Source organism: Coffea arabica, chromosome 8e (assembly GCF_036785885.1).
Source record: "Coffea arabica cultivar ET-39 chromosome 8e, Coffea Arabica ET-39 HiFi, whole genome shotgun sequence".
In the NCBI taxonomy this organism is placed as follows: Eukaryota; Viridiplantae; Streptophyta; class Magnoliopsida; order Gentianales; family Rubiaceae; genus Coffea; species Coffea arabica.
This window is the reverse complement of record NC_092324.1, coordinates 1,862,866-1,876,175: the sequence shown is the minus strand read 5'-3', so window position 1 is coordinate 1,876,175 and position 13,310 is coordinate 1,862,866. Positions and strand designations below refer to the sequence as shown.

Here is a 13,310-nt window from a genome sequence, read left to right as displayed (position 1 = left end):
AAAGTTCAGCCGAGACGTCTCCAAAACAAATAGAAACGGCCAAGTCGCCCCGAGTCATCTCAAGTCATCTCGAGTCAGTTTAAATTTTTATTATTTTTTCTAATTTTTAATTATTTTTTATCATTTTTTTATACTTTTTAAAATATTAAATATTTTAAGAATTTACGTCTCGATGAAACCGCGATTAATATGCAAAGATCGATGTGAAACAGTCCGGATCGCGACCACAACCGCGACCATAACTTTGAACCATGGTCCCACTCTCACCGCCATCCGCAAGGCCTAAGAACCACCAACATTGATCGTTGCACAAACCAACCCACCCCACCCCACCTACCATGACTGGATTGACATTTTGAGGAAAAACGCAAACCCAGTTGTACGCTGGTAGCCATCCACTTTATTTGATGGAAGAACCACAGTCGAAAGGTACTGAAGACTGAAGAGTTAACGCATACGCCCCACCAACTGCGCATAGTCTCCTTAATAATTTCCATGATGTTGTAGTGTAGCGGACAAGGTAGCTTCGCCTTTCAAGATCCCGTTGCTGTCGCTCTTCTTTCTATTGAATTTCCATCATTTCTCATGCTTTAGTTTTTTGTCATTAGCTACTTCTTTCTTTTTCTTTTTGACTGACTTTAATGGCTCCACTCCATTTTTTTTCTTTTTTTTTTTGGCCGCAGTTTCTTGGTTATGAGTAAGAATTTTCTTCGTATTTCGTTCTTAACTTTCTCACACGATTTTGACAATTCTTCTATTGCAAGTTACTATATAAAAATGACAAACATTGATAGGACTTTATAATGTGGATAATGTCTTTCTGTCTCCTTTTTTATGCTGTTTCTAGGAAATAGTAAGTGTTATGATCACTAAGAAAATTTTGTGCCTCTGTTTCGTTTTTTGCTTTCAAAATTGCTCTTCCAGAATACAATGTTCAAGTAGCTCAAGTAATGCACCTTATCACATTTGAGTCCAAATTATGACTCTATAATAGTGAATTTCAATTCATTAACTCAAGTGGCGGCTTCCTACTAGGATTTGAAAAAAAAAAAAATTTGAACTACTACAACTTTTATAGCCTATGACCCGTTAAATTCAGGAAAAACAAATCTAACTATATATATGTCTCAAATTTCTCTTTTTCATAACAATATCCCTATATAAAAATCTTCTTTTCAAGGATACATTCTCACTAACTATAGTCAATATTTATTTAGCCCTTGCAGATATGTAGCAAAATTTTCCCATAAATTAATTATTCTTGCACAGGTAAAACTGCAAGAGGACAGATTCCAAGCTCGCGCTTCCGCTAACTGTGCTCCCATTTGGTTCCATTTTAACCATTTATCATTACAATAAGGTAAACAGTAAGATCCCATGCCAAATGCTAAGATGATATGGTAAATCAGAACAAACATCATGCATCTTGTATGAAGCGATTTGAGAAAATCGGTACGTTGTAAATTCAATTCGATGATGAAAGGTGAATATAATCTAGAAAAAAGGGCAAACTTCAAAAGAAAAAATTGAACAGATAATTATAGAGTGAAACATATGCCATCTTCAATATTGTTGGTAGATGGTAGAATTGGTGTTATGCCTTCCTGCCAACTTGAATTCGAACCTCTCTTGGGACATCCACCCGTCGCACAATGCTTGTCTAGTGCGTCTTATTCCTCCATGTGGTTGGCGGGTTATTGTACGAGACAGGATTTACCCAATACATTTTACCCCTCTGTGTGGTTGGCTAACCATTGCATGGGGTGGGGTTTACCCACACTCTCAGGTAGCGGCAGCTGGTTTCCTTGAAAAAAAAAAAAAAAAGCTTCAATATTATTGGCAATTAAAGGCTGAGTATAATATATAGCATACATAATTTCCCGCAAGATGTAGGAGAATGGTGGCTGACTACATTCCGTGAATGCAAATGTACATTTTCTTCATGTTGTTTGACTATGTATAATGCATAATTTAATTCTAATTGGTCAAAAGAGCCACTTCTTGTCCCTTATTCCTAACCCAGTCTTAGTTGCAATAATTTCACAACTGGAAAAAAAATAACTGAGATGAAAGATTACATTGGTGATCCAAAGTGCCGAGTTGGTGTGTTACTATCATCCATTTTACACAGTAGAAAGAAGAAAAATAGAAACACAAAATTATGATTTGACGTTGTTGAGCGTATCTATTTTTTTTTTTGTTCACACATTACAATAAACTAACAGAAAAATTAGACATGATAAGATGGTGGTGATTGGATTTGGCTACGTGGTTAAGGGTTTACGTCAATTGTCTTATCCTGAGCATTAAAAAAAAATTTAGCCATCTCCAATATTTTCATTCCCACTTCTTTCTTCACATCCAATCTTGTCTCCAAAATCAGGAAAAAAAAAGAAAAAAGAAAAGCTTTCCTTGATATATCGATTAAAAGTTTGAAAACTAGAAAACACAAGCTGACAGAGGTATAGTTCAAATATAATCAGTCACAGCAAATTCAACTTTTTCTGCCAACCACCTAATAACGTTCAGACTAATAAAATTAAGGCTTTTTCTGTTATGTACCATGAGACCACAAAATGGGAGATGAGCCCACCATAAAATTACAACATTGTCATGGTACGGTACAAACTCAAAAATTTAAAACTAATAATATTTATACTTTTAATCTTAAAAAAAAAGAATTACTAAAAATGAAATACCCTTATAAAAAAATTTTTTGATCCTTGGAAAAAAAGAAAAGAATTTTGAAAAAAATTCCCTTGTCTAAAAAAAATTAAATTGGCTCTATCCAAAAAAGCAATTCAAATTGCGGTGGAAATTCTTTTATTTCAATAAATGACAAGATTATGACTTCAGATATAACGGGATGAAAGCTAGGAGGCCTAAAAGTAAAACTGAGGTCATTCCAGTTTCCTCCGAGTTCAAACATTATTATTATTTACTTCTTTTCTCCATTTTGAATAACTAACAGAATCAAAAGTAATATTTATCCATCCATCAAATTATCTTTAAAAAATAAAATTGCATTATTTCACAAGGAAAAAAATAATTTTGAAAGGATTGAAGAATAGAATAGCATAAGTAAATTTTTCCTTGAGTTGCTTATTGCAATATATATAGAATTAAATTTATCCTATCTTTAGTAAAGTTGAAATTACAAGGTCAAGAGTAATAAAAGAATTTTGTCTCATCGTCAATAAGATTGAAAATATAAGATCGAGAGTAACAGTCCTAGTCGCTGGAATTCCACAACTGGAGAAAGAGGGGAAAAAAAACAAAAGAAAGAAAGAAGTGATCGTGTTTATAACAGGTTGTGTGCTAACACTAAGTTGGTTACTCTAGTGCCTTACTTATAACAGGTTGTTGATAAATTTTATTTAACTCCGTGTTTTGTAATTTGTAACTTAGGGTCCGTTTGTTTCGGGTGAAAATGTTTTCCAGGAAAACATTTTCCTAATTTCCCGTGTTTGGTTGCACAAAAGTTACTGAAAACATTTTCCTATGTAAAATATTTTCACTCATCTTATGGAAAACAACTTCCCTTCCAAACTTACTGAAGTTGTTTTCCGAAATGCATGCATCCCGCCTGTAGTATGTTCCAAACTTACTAAAAACATCTTGTAGTATGTTCTTTTTTTTTTTTAGTGTAAACAGGAGGACTCGAATCCAATACCTCTTCCTTACACTCCCCCCCCCCGGTACTACCCAACCCTCCCCCTAGTATATTCAAAATTAAAAAAAAAACTCATCATGTTCATCCTATGCTAGTAATTAGTTATGTATAATAGGGACATTCTTTTCTAGAGAAACTTTCAGCAGTGAGAGTGCAAGATATATGTCACAATAAGCATTGCATGTGATTGATATTTGACACTAAATGGCCAGCAATTTGTTTATTGCTTAAGGAGATATTTTTTATTCATATATACATTTCTCCAAGATTTTTTAAAGTTAAACAATGAGATAAATTTTCTTATTTTACATGGGAAGAAGTATGTAGTTATAATGTGTAGAAAATAAAGATAGAGATAAAAGTGAAAATATTTCAAAAGTTAAACAAACACCAAAAAAATGAAGTAAGAAAATATTTTCAATAAGCTAACCAAACACCTGAAAATGATGAAAGGGAAATGATTTTCATGGAAAATTACTTCCACGGAAAATATTTTCCCAAGGAAAACATTTTACTTTCAACCAAACAGACCCTTAATCAAGTTATTAGTAGTTCATTGGAACTTCAATTGTTATGTCAGTCCAGGCTAGCTAGCTCAATAAAACTTTTGAAGTTTTATTAAATTACTGGTTTAAAATACATAGGCCAAGTTATTAGTAGCTCATGGATCCTAAGTTTTCCTTCTCGATATGCTGATTTATGCTTCTGTCTTCCACAGTTTTCACACTTATATGTGCTGTTATTAACAAAAAAATAACATTGAACTAATTAAGTTTTGGAGGTGGGATGCCTTTCACTTGATCATTATTTCAACATCAGAAAGTTAATTTATTGGGTTCTAATTTCTGATGATTCTCCTCTTTAATTTGTTGTTTTCCTTTTCTTTTGGAATGCCATGGTTGACGATCCTAAGAGTCGTCACTGGCATTCCATAGAATTTATGAAATATAAGTAAAAAATCCTAAGAGTTACAACCATGATTCTTATTATCTAAGTAAAGTTGTTGAAAAAAACTCAAAAGGATAAAACATTAAGATATCTAATATAACATAAGCTTAGCAGCAAACCTTACATTTGCTGTTTCATTTTTAATTGTCATATTGAGGTAGCTGGCATGAAGGCACTTGTGTGTTTAAGACTCATTTATTCTTCAATTTTTTATTTCAGTAGCATAAATACAACACTACTATTTTTTATTTTTTTGCCTTTTTATACTTCTCAATGATTTACTTTAGTATTTTCTCTCTTTTATGGCCAATAAATGCTGAAGATAATGTCTTGGAAAGTTACATTTTCTATCATATTGCATAATTTTTCATATTTCAGTTAACATGACTTTCCATTTAAAAAAATTTTATTAGCTAACTGTTAGTTTAACCCTCACTCTTAAGATACTAAAGTAGATTTTAAGCAATGCCATTGAATAACTGACATAGTCATAATATTCTAATATTTTATAAATTAGTCACTTGGTACTAGGGGTGGCAATGGGGCGGGGGGCACCTCCCCCAACCCCCGCCCCGCTTCCCCCGTGGGGTTAAAAAATTATATTATATAATTTCATTATAATTAAATTTGAGCAAATAATCAAGTACTAAAATATCAACACATCACCAAATTATTATTCATTGTAACTTCACAAGTGAAACTCATAAAAATAATTAAATAAAGGTTATTTGAATACAATCTAATATAATAAAACAAATATAACTAAAATAATCAAGTTTTCACTTTTGATACAAATACAAATATACAATCACTAAATTATTATTATTTTTTTTAGAAAAAAGTGTTATTGTATTAAGTGTAATTAGGAATTTAACATAAACGTATTAATAAATTTAGTATAAATAATTAATAATTTTTATTAATAGACATGTATAATTAGTAGCATAATTGATAATATCATTATATGTATATAGTTATGTACATATATATATATATATATATTTTTTTTTTTTTTCAAACGGGTGGCGGGACGGGGGTGGGGCGGGGGAGTATAACCCCGTCCTCCACCCCGTTTCTAAACGGAAGGAAAAAATTCCCCCTCCCGGCCCCCGCCCCAATGACGCCCCACGAGGCGGGTGCCCGCCCCCGTTGTCATCCCTATTTAGTACTCATAAAATCAATGTAGTTTAATAAAGATTTTTTTTCTCCATGAAGGAGGTTATAAATAAAAAAAATTAACATTTCTTATACATATTTGACTAGTTTGGTGTACACCATACACGCTGAAGATTGACAATTATTGGTTTTAGTATACTATAAAAGATATTAACAAAATTGTATCAACTATACAATTAAAAACATTTATTTAGATTCATAGATGACAAGTGTCGAGTCTGTGTTATAATAAATACCTACTCAAATAAAATATAAATTTTGTATATAGTGGTAGGCATGGTCGAATCTACAGGGACTGAGAAAGTCCCTGTAGAAAAAATCTGTCACTTTCCAAGTAAAAACTAATCTGGGGTTTTGGAAAATTAAAATTAAAATAAATAATTGATGCAAATAAAAACAATTAAACTAAAGCAAATTAAATTTAAATTAAGAATAAGCAAGCACTAGCTAAGGATATAACTCCGAAAGTGGTTCATGCAACTGATCATCGATGTAAGAATTATTTCATCTATTCATTAATAAACAGGTTATAGTTGTCAAATAAGCGATGACAACCAACTTTTTCTTAGTGTATCGATAGTTAAGGTATGTCCGTTAACTATTTCCTAATCAAGAAATAACCCTAAGTAAGCCTGTAGAATTTAATTTTTTGATTACATTAGAAACTAGAAAAACCCTATTCTAATTAATAAACACACTACCAGGGTTTATTTAAACTAGATTATATGTTTTCCTAACATGAAACAAATCACGCTACTAATTTAAAACAATTAAACAATTACGAATTTAACTATCTTAACTGGTATTAGTTTGTTAAGTTGAATTAAATATCGGGGTCTTTGATATTCAAATATTATAATAATCATGAGAAATTAAATTAGAAAATATACGAATACTAACGAATAAAGAAATTAATAAAAACAATTAGATTTCACATATATGGATGAACCAAATCCTTCGTTATTCTTTGACTAGAAAAGAAAATTAGTTACTTTCAATTGAAACTACCATGCGTGTAAATCCTGCATCATCGGATTTGACAGCAATTCTTGGAAAATCACTCTTTTTATCACTTTTTGCCTCATCTCCCTATAATTAGCACCAAATATCAAATATAAGTAAAATCTATCTAATAATACAATGTTTAGCAAATATCGAGGGAAAATAATCATAAATTAAATAGTAATTTTGCATCCTATGAATAGACATTTTACTTTGACTCTTTAGAAATCTTTTTTTTTTTTACTCTTTAGAAATCTTTTTTTTTTCAGTTACATTTTGACTATGTATGTTTTGAGATTTTCTTCAAATTTTAGTTTGGAAGAAGTTCAAATCCTTTCTATTTTTTATTTTTGTGATACAAAATATGAAAAATGTCTGATAGAAAATTGTTTTGTATAAAGTTAATTTTACTTGTCCATCTACCCCTTTTTTTTTATTCTGAATAGTTTCTCAACGAATTTGTGATTTTACTAGTTTATTTCCTATATTATGCTGAACTATTTGGTCACCATATAAAGTACACCATCATTTGGCCGAAAAAGCATTGAAATACTATTCAATTAAAAAAGAGGTGGGGTGCCGGGCCGGGGGGGGGGGGGGGGGAGATAAAGTCTACTTTCGGTGTTAGTCGTTGGAAATTAAAGGATTTGAAGATAACTAAAGGAATTCTCGGATGCTTTCTGCGTTTCATGTATAATTAATCATGTGTGTTCACGCTAATAAGTAACCACAATCATATTACAAATTAATAACCGAATGAGGCTGGTAGAGAGCGTTGCTGTTGCATGCACTGAGCTGGCCAGCTCCACCTCATAGCCATCTGTGCATTATTTTGAAGCCCGGAAGCCGACAATTGCATTAGCTGTCTCACCACCAAACTCCACCACTTGCAGATTCCCTTCTTTAAAATATGGTGTATTAGTGCACTAATTGATTTCCTTGTAACTTTAGAACATCTTGTCATTAATTTATTGATCTCCTTCAATTTACCAAGGTAGGTGTTTGTTTTCTTTTTTTGGTTTTTTTTGGGTTGGGGGGGGAGGGGGGTCGTAAAGCTTAGGTTAAAGTAACTATACCTATTGTCGAATCCAAGGGTTTACCAATAAATCATTAACAGGGCCACAAGCCCTTTGGGTGCCTTTCTGCTTCTTGCCTGCTAAGTATAATTTTGTATTCTTAACTAGTTTCAGCTACTCTCGGTTAGCTTTCACAAAAGAATTCCGCACCCTGAATTGAGCTTAGGTCTTGAGTTGCATTTTCTGTTCCACTCCGAAGAAATTAACTTTCATCTGCATCACACATTCCTGGAAAACACATAGCTAGCTTCCATTTGATTTTTCAGAACTGTCATTTTTGTTTTGAGGTGGGGTTTTGTTTATTCAAAGTAGATTCTCATTCTCTTGTACTCTTTCCTCGTTAACTACTTAAAACACACATGCATGTCTATACCGAAAATTTGGTCAGACACCGTAGTGGAGTGGTTAGTTCCCAAGGTTTCTTTGATATTCTATCCGTTTTCATTACAAAAATACTAATTGGTCCAAGGGGCAAAAAAAAAATGCAGAAATTAGTTCCATAGAAGTGGGGAGGTAATATATGTCAGCAGAAGGTGCAAAAGACTTTGCAGTAGTAGTTTTATTTCTTCGTCAATGAAATCAACAAAATGTCCTGTCCAACCGCGTTTTAACTTTCTTCCTTCCCCTGTTAAATAATTTGACATCATTGCTTTGGCACGATGCTGCGGTAGTCATTCCTTTTATCTTCATCCGACCGAAGGACCCACAGTTGAAAGAAGGTCCTGAAGACTGATCACCCCACCAATTGCAGTGTCTTCTTAATAGCTTCCATGATTTTGTATTGTAGCAGGTAAGGCAGCTTCGTCTTTCACAATCATGTTTCTAGTGGGTTAGTTCTTTCTTTTTCTTTTTGACGCGGTTTTTCTTTGTGATAAATACTGCACCATATAGCATCGAAGTTCATCACCTTATGAATCTATAACCTCCTCTTCCTTCTTCCTTCTTCCTTCTACCTTTAAAGATACTACAAGTGGACTGTCCTATAAACCAGAAACCTCCTTCCCGGACATTCTTAAGTGAGAAAGAAAGACTGAAAATGGCAGAAACAGTTCTCTCTTTTGTTCTGCGTCAACTCTCAACTTTTCTGCACGAGGAGGGACGACTGTTGGGAGGGCTTCGACAAGAGGTTCAATTCATCAAGGATGAGTTGGGGCACATGAGAGCTTTCCTGAGAGAGGCAGAAGCAAAAGAAGAAGATGCTCAACCCAGGCTCCAAGAATGGATCAAGCAAGTGCGAGAAGCTGCATATGACACTGAAGACATTCTTGATGAATTTGTAGCTCGCTTTGCTCGGCATCCCGCAACAGGATTCTACGGCTCTGTTCGGAGAATTTTCAGCTCCATCAAGAATTTGAGAGCTCGTCATCGAGTTGCTAGCGAAATACAAAGCATCAAGTCCAGAATCAAAAGTATTTCCGAAGCTCATCAAAGATACCAATCTGAATATGGTATCTCTGCCCAAGCGTCCGACTCACTTTCTGCTGTGAACAACACAACATGGCGGTATAGCAGAGATGATGCGCTGCTTGTGGAAGAAGCTAAATTAGTTCGCATTGAACAGCCCAAGAAACATCTAATTTCTCAGCTCCTCCAAGGGGATGATTACCAACTAAAAGTTGTTTCAGTGGTTGGTATGGGAGGACTTGGCAAAACTACCCTAGTGAAAAAAGTCCATGAGGATCTTGAAGTTAGAAGGCATTTCCCAGTTCGTGCTTGGGTAACTGTCTCTCAAACATGTGACTTTCAGTACCTCCTGAAAGACTTGATTCGGCAGTTACACAAGGAAGGGAAGAAACCAGTCCCACAATCGATCGAATCTTCGAATACCACCGAGCTGAAAGAAATTATCAAAGATTTTCTTCAACAAGCTGGAAGGTATGCAATTGTTTTTGATGATGTATGGGACGTGGAATTTTGGAATACCATCAAATTTGCACTGCCTGAGAGTAGCCACGGCAACCGTGTCATGTTAACAACTCGAAAAGCTGATGTAGCCTCTGCCTCTTGCATTGAATCTCGGGGTTTTGTCTACAGAATGGAGCCACTATCAGTTGAGGATTCGAGGACCCTGTTTTGCAACAAGATCTTTAACGGAGGTACTTGTCCTGGCCATTTGATGGGTGTTGCCAAAGGTATATTGGATAAATGTGAGGGCTTGCCCCTTGCAATCCTTGCAATCAGTGGGCTTTTGGCTTCAAAAGATGTAAACAGAATAGACGAATGGGAGATGGTTCGACGCAGCCTTGGGGGTGAATTAGAAGGTACGGGTAAGTTAGACAGAGTTAAAAAGATACTTTCTCTCAGTTATGGTGATTTGCCTTGGCATCTAAAGACGTGTCTGTTGTACACAAGTATCTTCCCAGAGGATTACGAAATAGAATGCGCAAGACTCGTTAATTTGTGGATTGCTGAAAGGTTCGTAGAATGGAGAGAAGGAATGAGCATTGAAGATGTAGCCTGGGGTTATCTCGGTGAACTCGTCAATAGAAGCCTAATTCAAGTGACTAAGGTGTTTTATGAAGGATTACCCGACATTTGTCGAATCCATGACTTGTTGAGAGAAGTTATTGTTCTCAAGTCAAGGGAACAAAACTTGGTCACAATTTCTACTGGACAGCCGACGATGTGGCCGTCCGAGAAGGTACGCCGTCTAATAGTCCATAGTAGTAGCAGTAACAACACCCAACACCACCAACAAAGACGAGGTTATTGCTTTGACCACCTTCGGTCGTTCATTACTGTTGGATCCACGAACTCGTTGCTATACAAAACGTTGTTATCTGAAGTTTTAGGGAGTAACAAGTTGTTAAAGGTTTTGGATTTGGCTGGTAAAGAGACACAGGAGGAAATATCAAATGAAATTTTCAAGATGTTTCATCTCAAGTATCTGAACCTATATGGTACAAGACTGGAGAGAGTCCCGAAAGCCATTGGGAAGCTTCAACACTTGGAGTATCTGAATTTGGGAAAAACTGGAGTTAGGGAATTACCCATGGAAATCCTAAAGCTGCAAAAACTTCGGTTTCTCAAAGTATATCAACAAGTTGATCCAGATGATAAATATGGATTTCATGGATTTAAAGCTCCATCGAATATGGGAGGGCTTCTTGCCCTTGAAATATTAGGTTACATAGATGCTAGTAGTGGATCTATAATCATTAAGGAGATAGGAAAGCTAACCCAATTAAGAGAATTACGTATTACAAAGTTAAGAAGAGAAGATGGAAAGGAGCTCTGCTCCTCCCTTGCCAATCTCACCAGTCTTCGGGAATTAAATGTTGATTCAATTGGTAAAGATGATGATCATGAGATAATCGATCTAAATCATCATCATCCTTCTCTTTCTTCTTCATCTTGTTCGTTTCTTCAATCTCTTCGTATGCTGATTTTGTGTGGCCGCTTAGAAAAGATGCCACAATGGGTAGCTCATCTTCATAGCTTGGTAAGAATAGATTTGGACTGGAGCAGGTTAAGGGGTGAGGAGGATCCGCTTGAATCGCTCCAACATTTGCCCAATTTGGTTAATATTAATTTCTGTGGATCTTACCAGGGAGAAGGGTTGTGCTTCAAGACTGGAGGGTTCCTAATGCTGAAGAGGTTGCACCTAAAGAGAATGGAGGGGTTGAGATGGATGAGAGTGGAGGAGGGTGCATTGCCTCGTCTCGAAACACTATTTCTGCAGCAACTTCCATTACTAGAGGAGTTACCATTGGGTATTCAGCACTTGAGCCACCTTCAACGGCTGATTTTGGCTGAGATGAGTTCTCAATTGAGAGAGAAGCTGTTAGAGAATCAGAAGGATGAAAGTGAAGATTACAGAAAAATCGCTCACATTCCTGAAATTCTCATTGGTTACTATACAGATGATAGGAAATGGAGACACCGCAGCCTGTGGGCGAAGAAGAAGAAAACATGATCTTTCCACTGCTTCCTCTCCTTTTGTTTTTTATTTTTTTCTTAATTTTTCTTCCCTGCGACGTCATCTTCTCTGTCTTAACTTATTCTTTATTGTATGTATCGTGTATAATGCGTGATGTTGTTAATGTACTGTAATTGTATTACTTTTTATTTTTGTGTTTCTTGATCTTTTCCATATTTTATTTAGCAAATGATGAAGAGGTAGACAGGTTAAAAGTGTATTAATAATATCTACAAGAAAATTTTCATTAAAATATCCAAATGATAACTTTCAGATTTTGGTGAGAGATAATACATAATCTCAATTTGTCCTCACTTCTGCACAAGCCTATCTGAACGTGTTGTTGGTCAATTGTCACATGGAAGGTAGTAGAAAGGTTTGGCTAAACAATTCCCAGCACACATTCACGCACTAAAACACAAAAGAGTGTTCCTGATTGCGAACTTTATATCCGAGTCCTGGCTCTTGCCGTCGCACTTCTCTTGCCCCTTTTTGTGTTTTAACTGTTCCCCTTTTTCATTTTTGAATGACCGAATTGCTTTCTTTTTAAGGAAATCATCTTAATAATTGATAGCAAATGGGGATTTTTTCTGAAAATGAAGTGCAAATTTCTTGATTTACTTAAAAATACAACAAAAAAAAGAGAAAGATAATATGTCCTTAAATCGGTAACAACATATATCTGCAAATCTTAGTATCTACTTGAATGGTTGTTTTTAAAATGTTTTTAGAAAATGATTACTACAATCATTTTATCGCAAATAGCATATGTGAATTAAAAATGTAGTCAGAGAATGCGTTAAAAAAAAATTTTAAACTTGAGTTTTCTAGAAATCGTTTGTATAAAACTGATTTTTATCCCACGTATTGTTAATTATTAGTATAATACAATCTCAAGATATTTTATGTATAAATTTTTATCCTCTCTTACTAGAGAACATTGAGAAGTCTTTTATTTGTGAACTAATGATGAGATTTAGACTTTTTGCTCTCCTATAATCAATTATCTTCAATGTTTTGATTTATGAACAATTAAATCAAGTTTCGAGTTCGAAATCTTTCGCTTACCCTAGAAAAAAAAAAAGTCAATGAGACCATCATTTGGTGCTATGCTTGGGCTCATGCCCATGGGCTACTTGGTTCTACTTAGCTCCTTTGACCCTGACTGAACCTGAGTGTTCGTGGACTAGACCTGCCCTGCTTTGGCTGATTAAATAGAGTTGAAATTCTTAGGTAATCATAAACCAGTTAAAGAATAAAAGAAAAAGGGAGACAACAATTATTTGTAGACAATACGTATATTATTTTTTAGAATATGATGGTCGGTTCAATTGAATTGAAAAGGACAATGACCAAGTAACAAATGTTATCTGTGGTTTGACATCTAACCATTCCCTTTCTTCTTTTTTTTTCCCTTTCTAAAGTTTAGAATCTTTATTTGATATTCTAAACATTTATAAACTCTATGAATTGATTAAATTATCAACTGAGTTCAATTGGACAAAGTTGTACCCTT

At 34.6% G+C, this 13,310-nt stretch overlaps 1 protein-coding gene across 1 annotated transcript; it reads left to right on the top strand.

Annotated features, from left to right (window-relative positions):
• The first annotated feature begins 8,911 nt into the window (after window positions 1-8,911).
• LOC113704184 (disease resistance protein RPM1-like) lies at window positions 8,912-11,791 on the top strand. The gene has a single exon (XM_027225907.2). The coding sequence runs from the start codon at window positions 8,912-8,914 to the stop codon at window positions 11,789-11,791; it is 2,880 nt and encodes a 959-aa protein (XP_027081708.2).
• Window positions 11,792-13,310: the final 1,519 nt, after the last annotated feature.

Coding starts and splice junctions, on each gene's coding strand:
- LOC113704184 (XM_027225907.2), top strand. CDS start 8,912: ATGGCAGAAACAGTTCTCTCTTTTGTTCTGCGTCAACTCTCAACTTTT.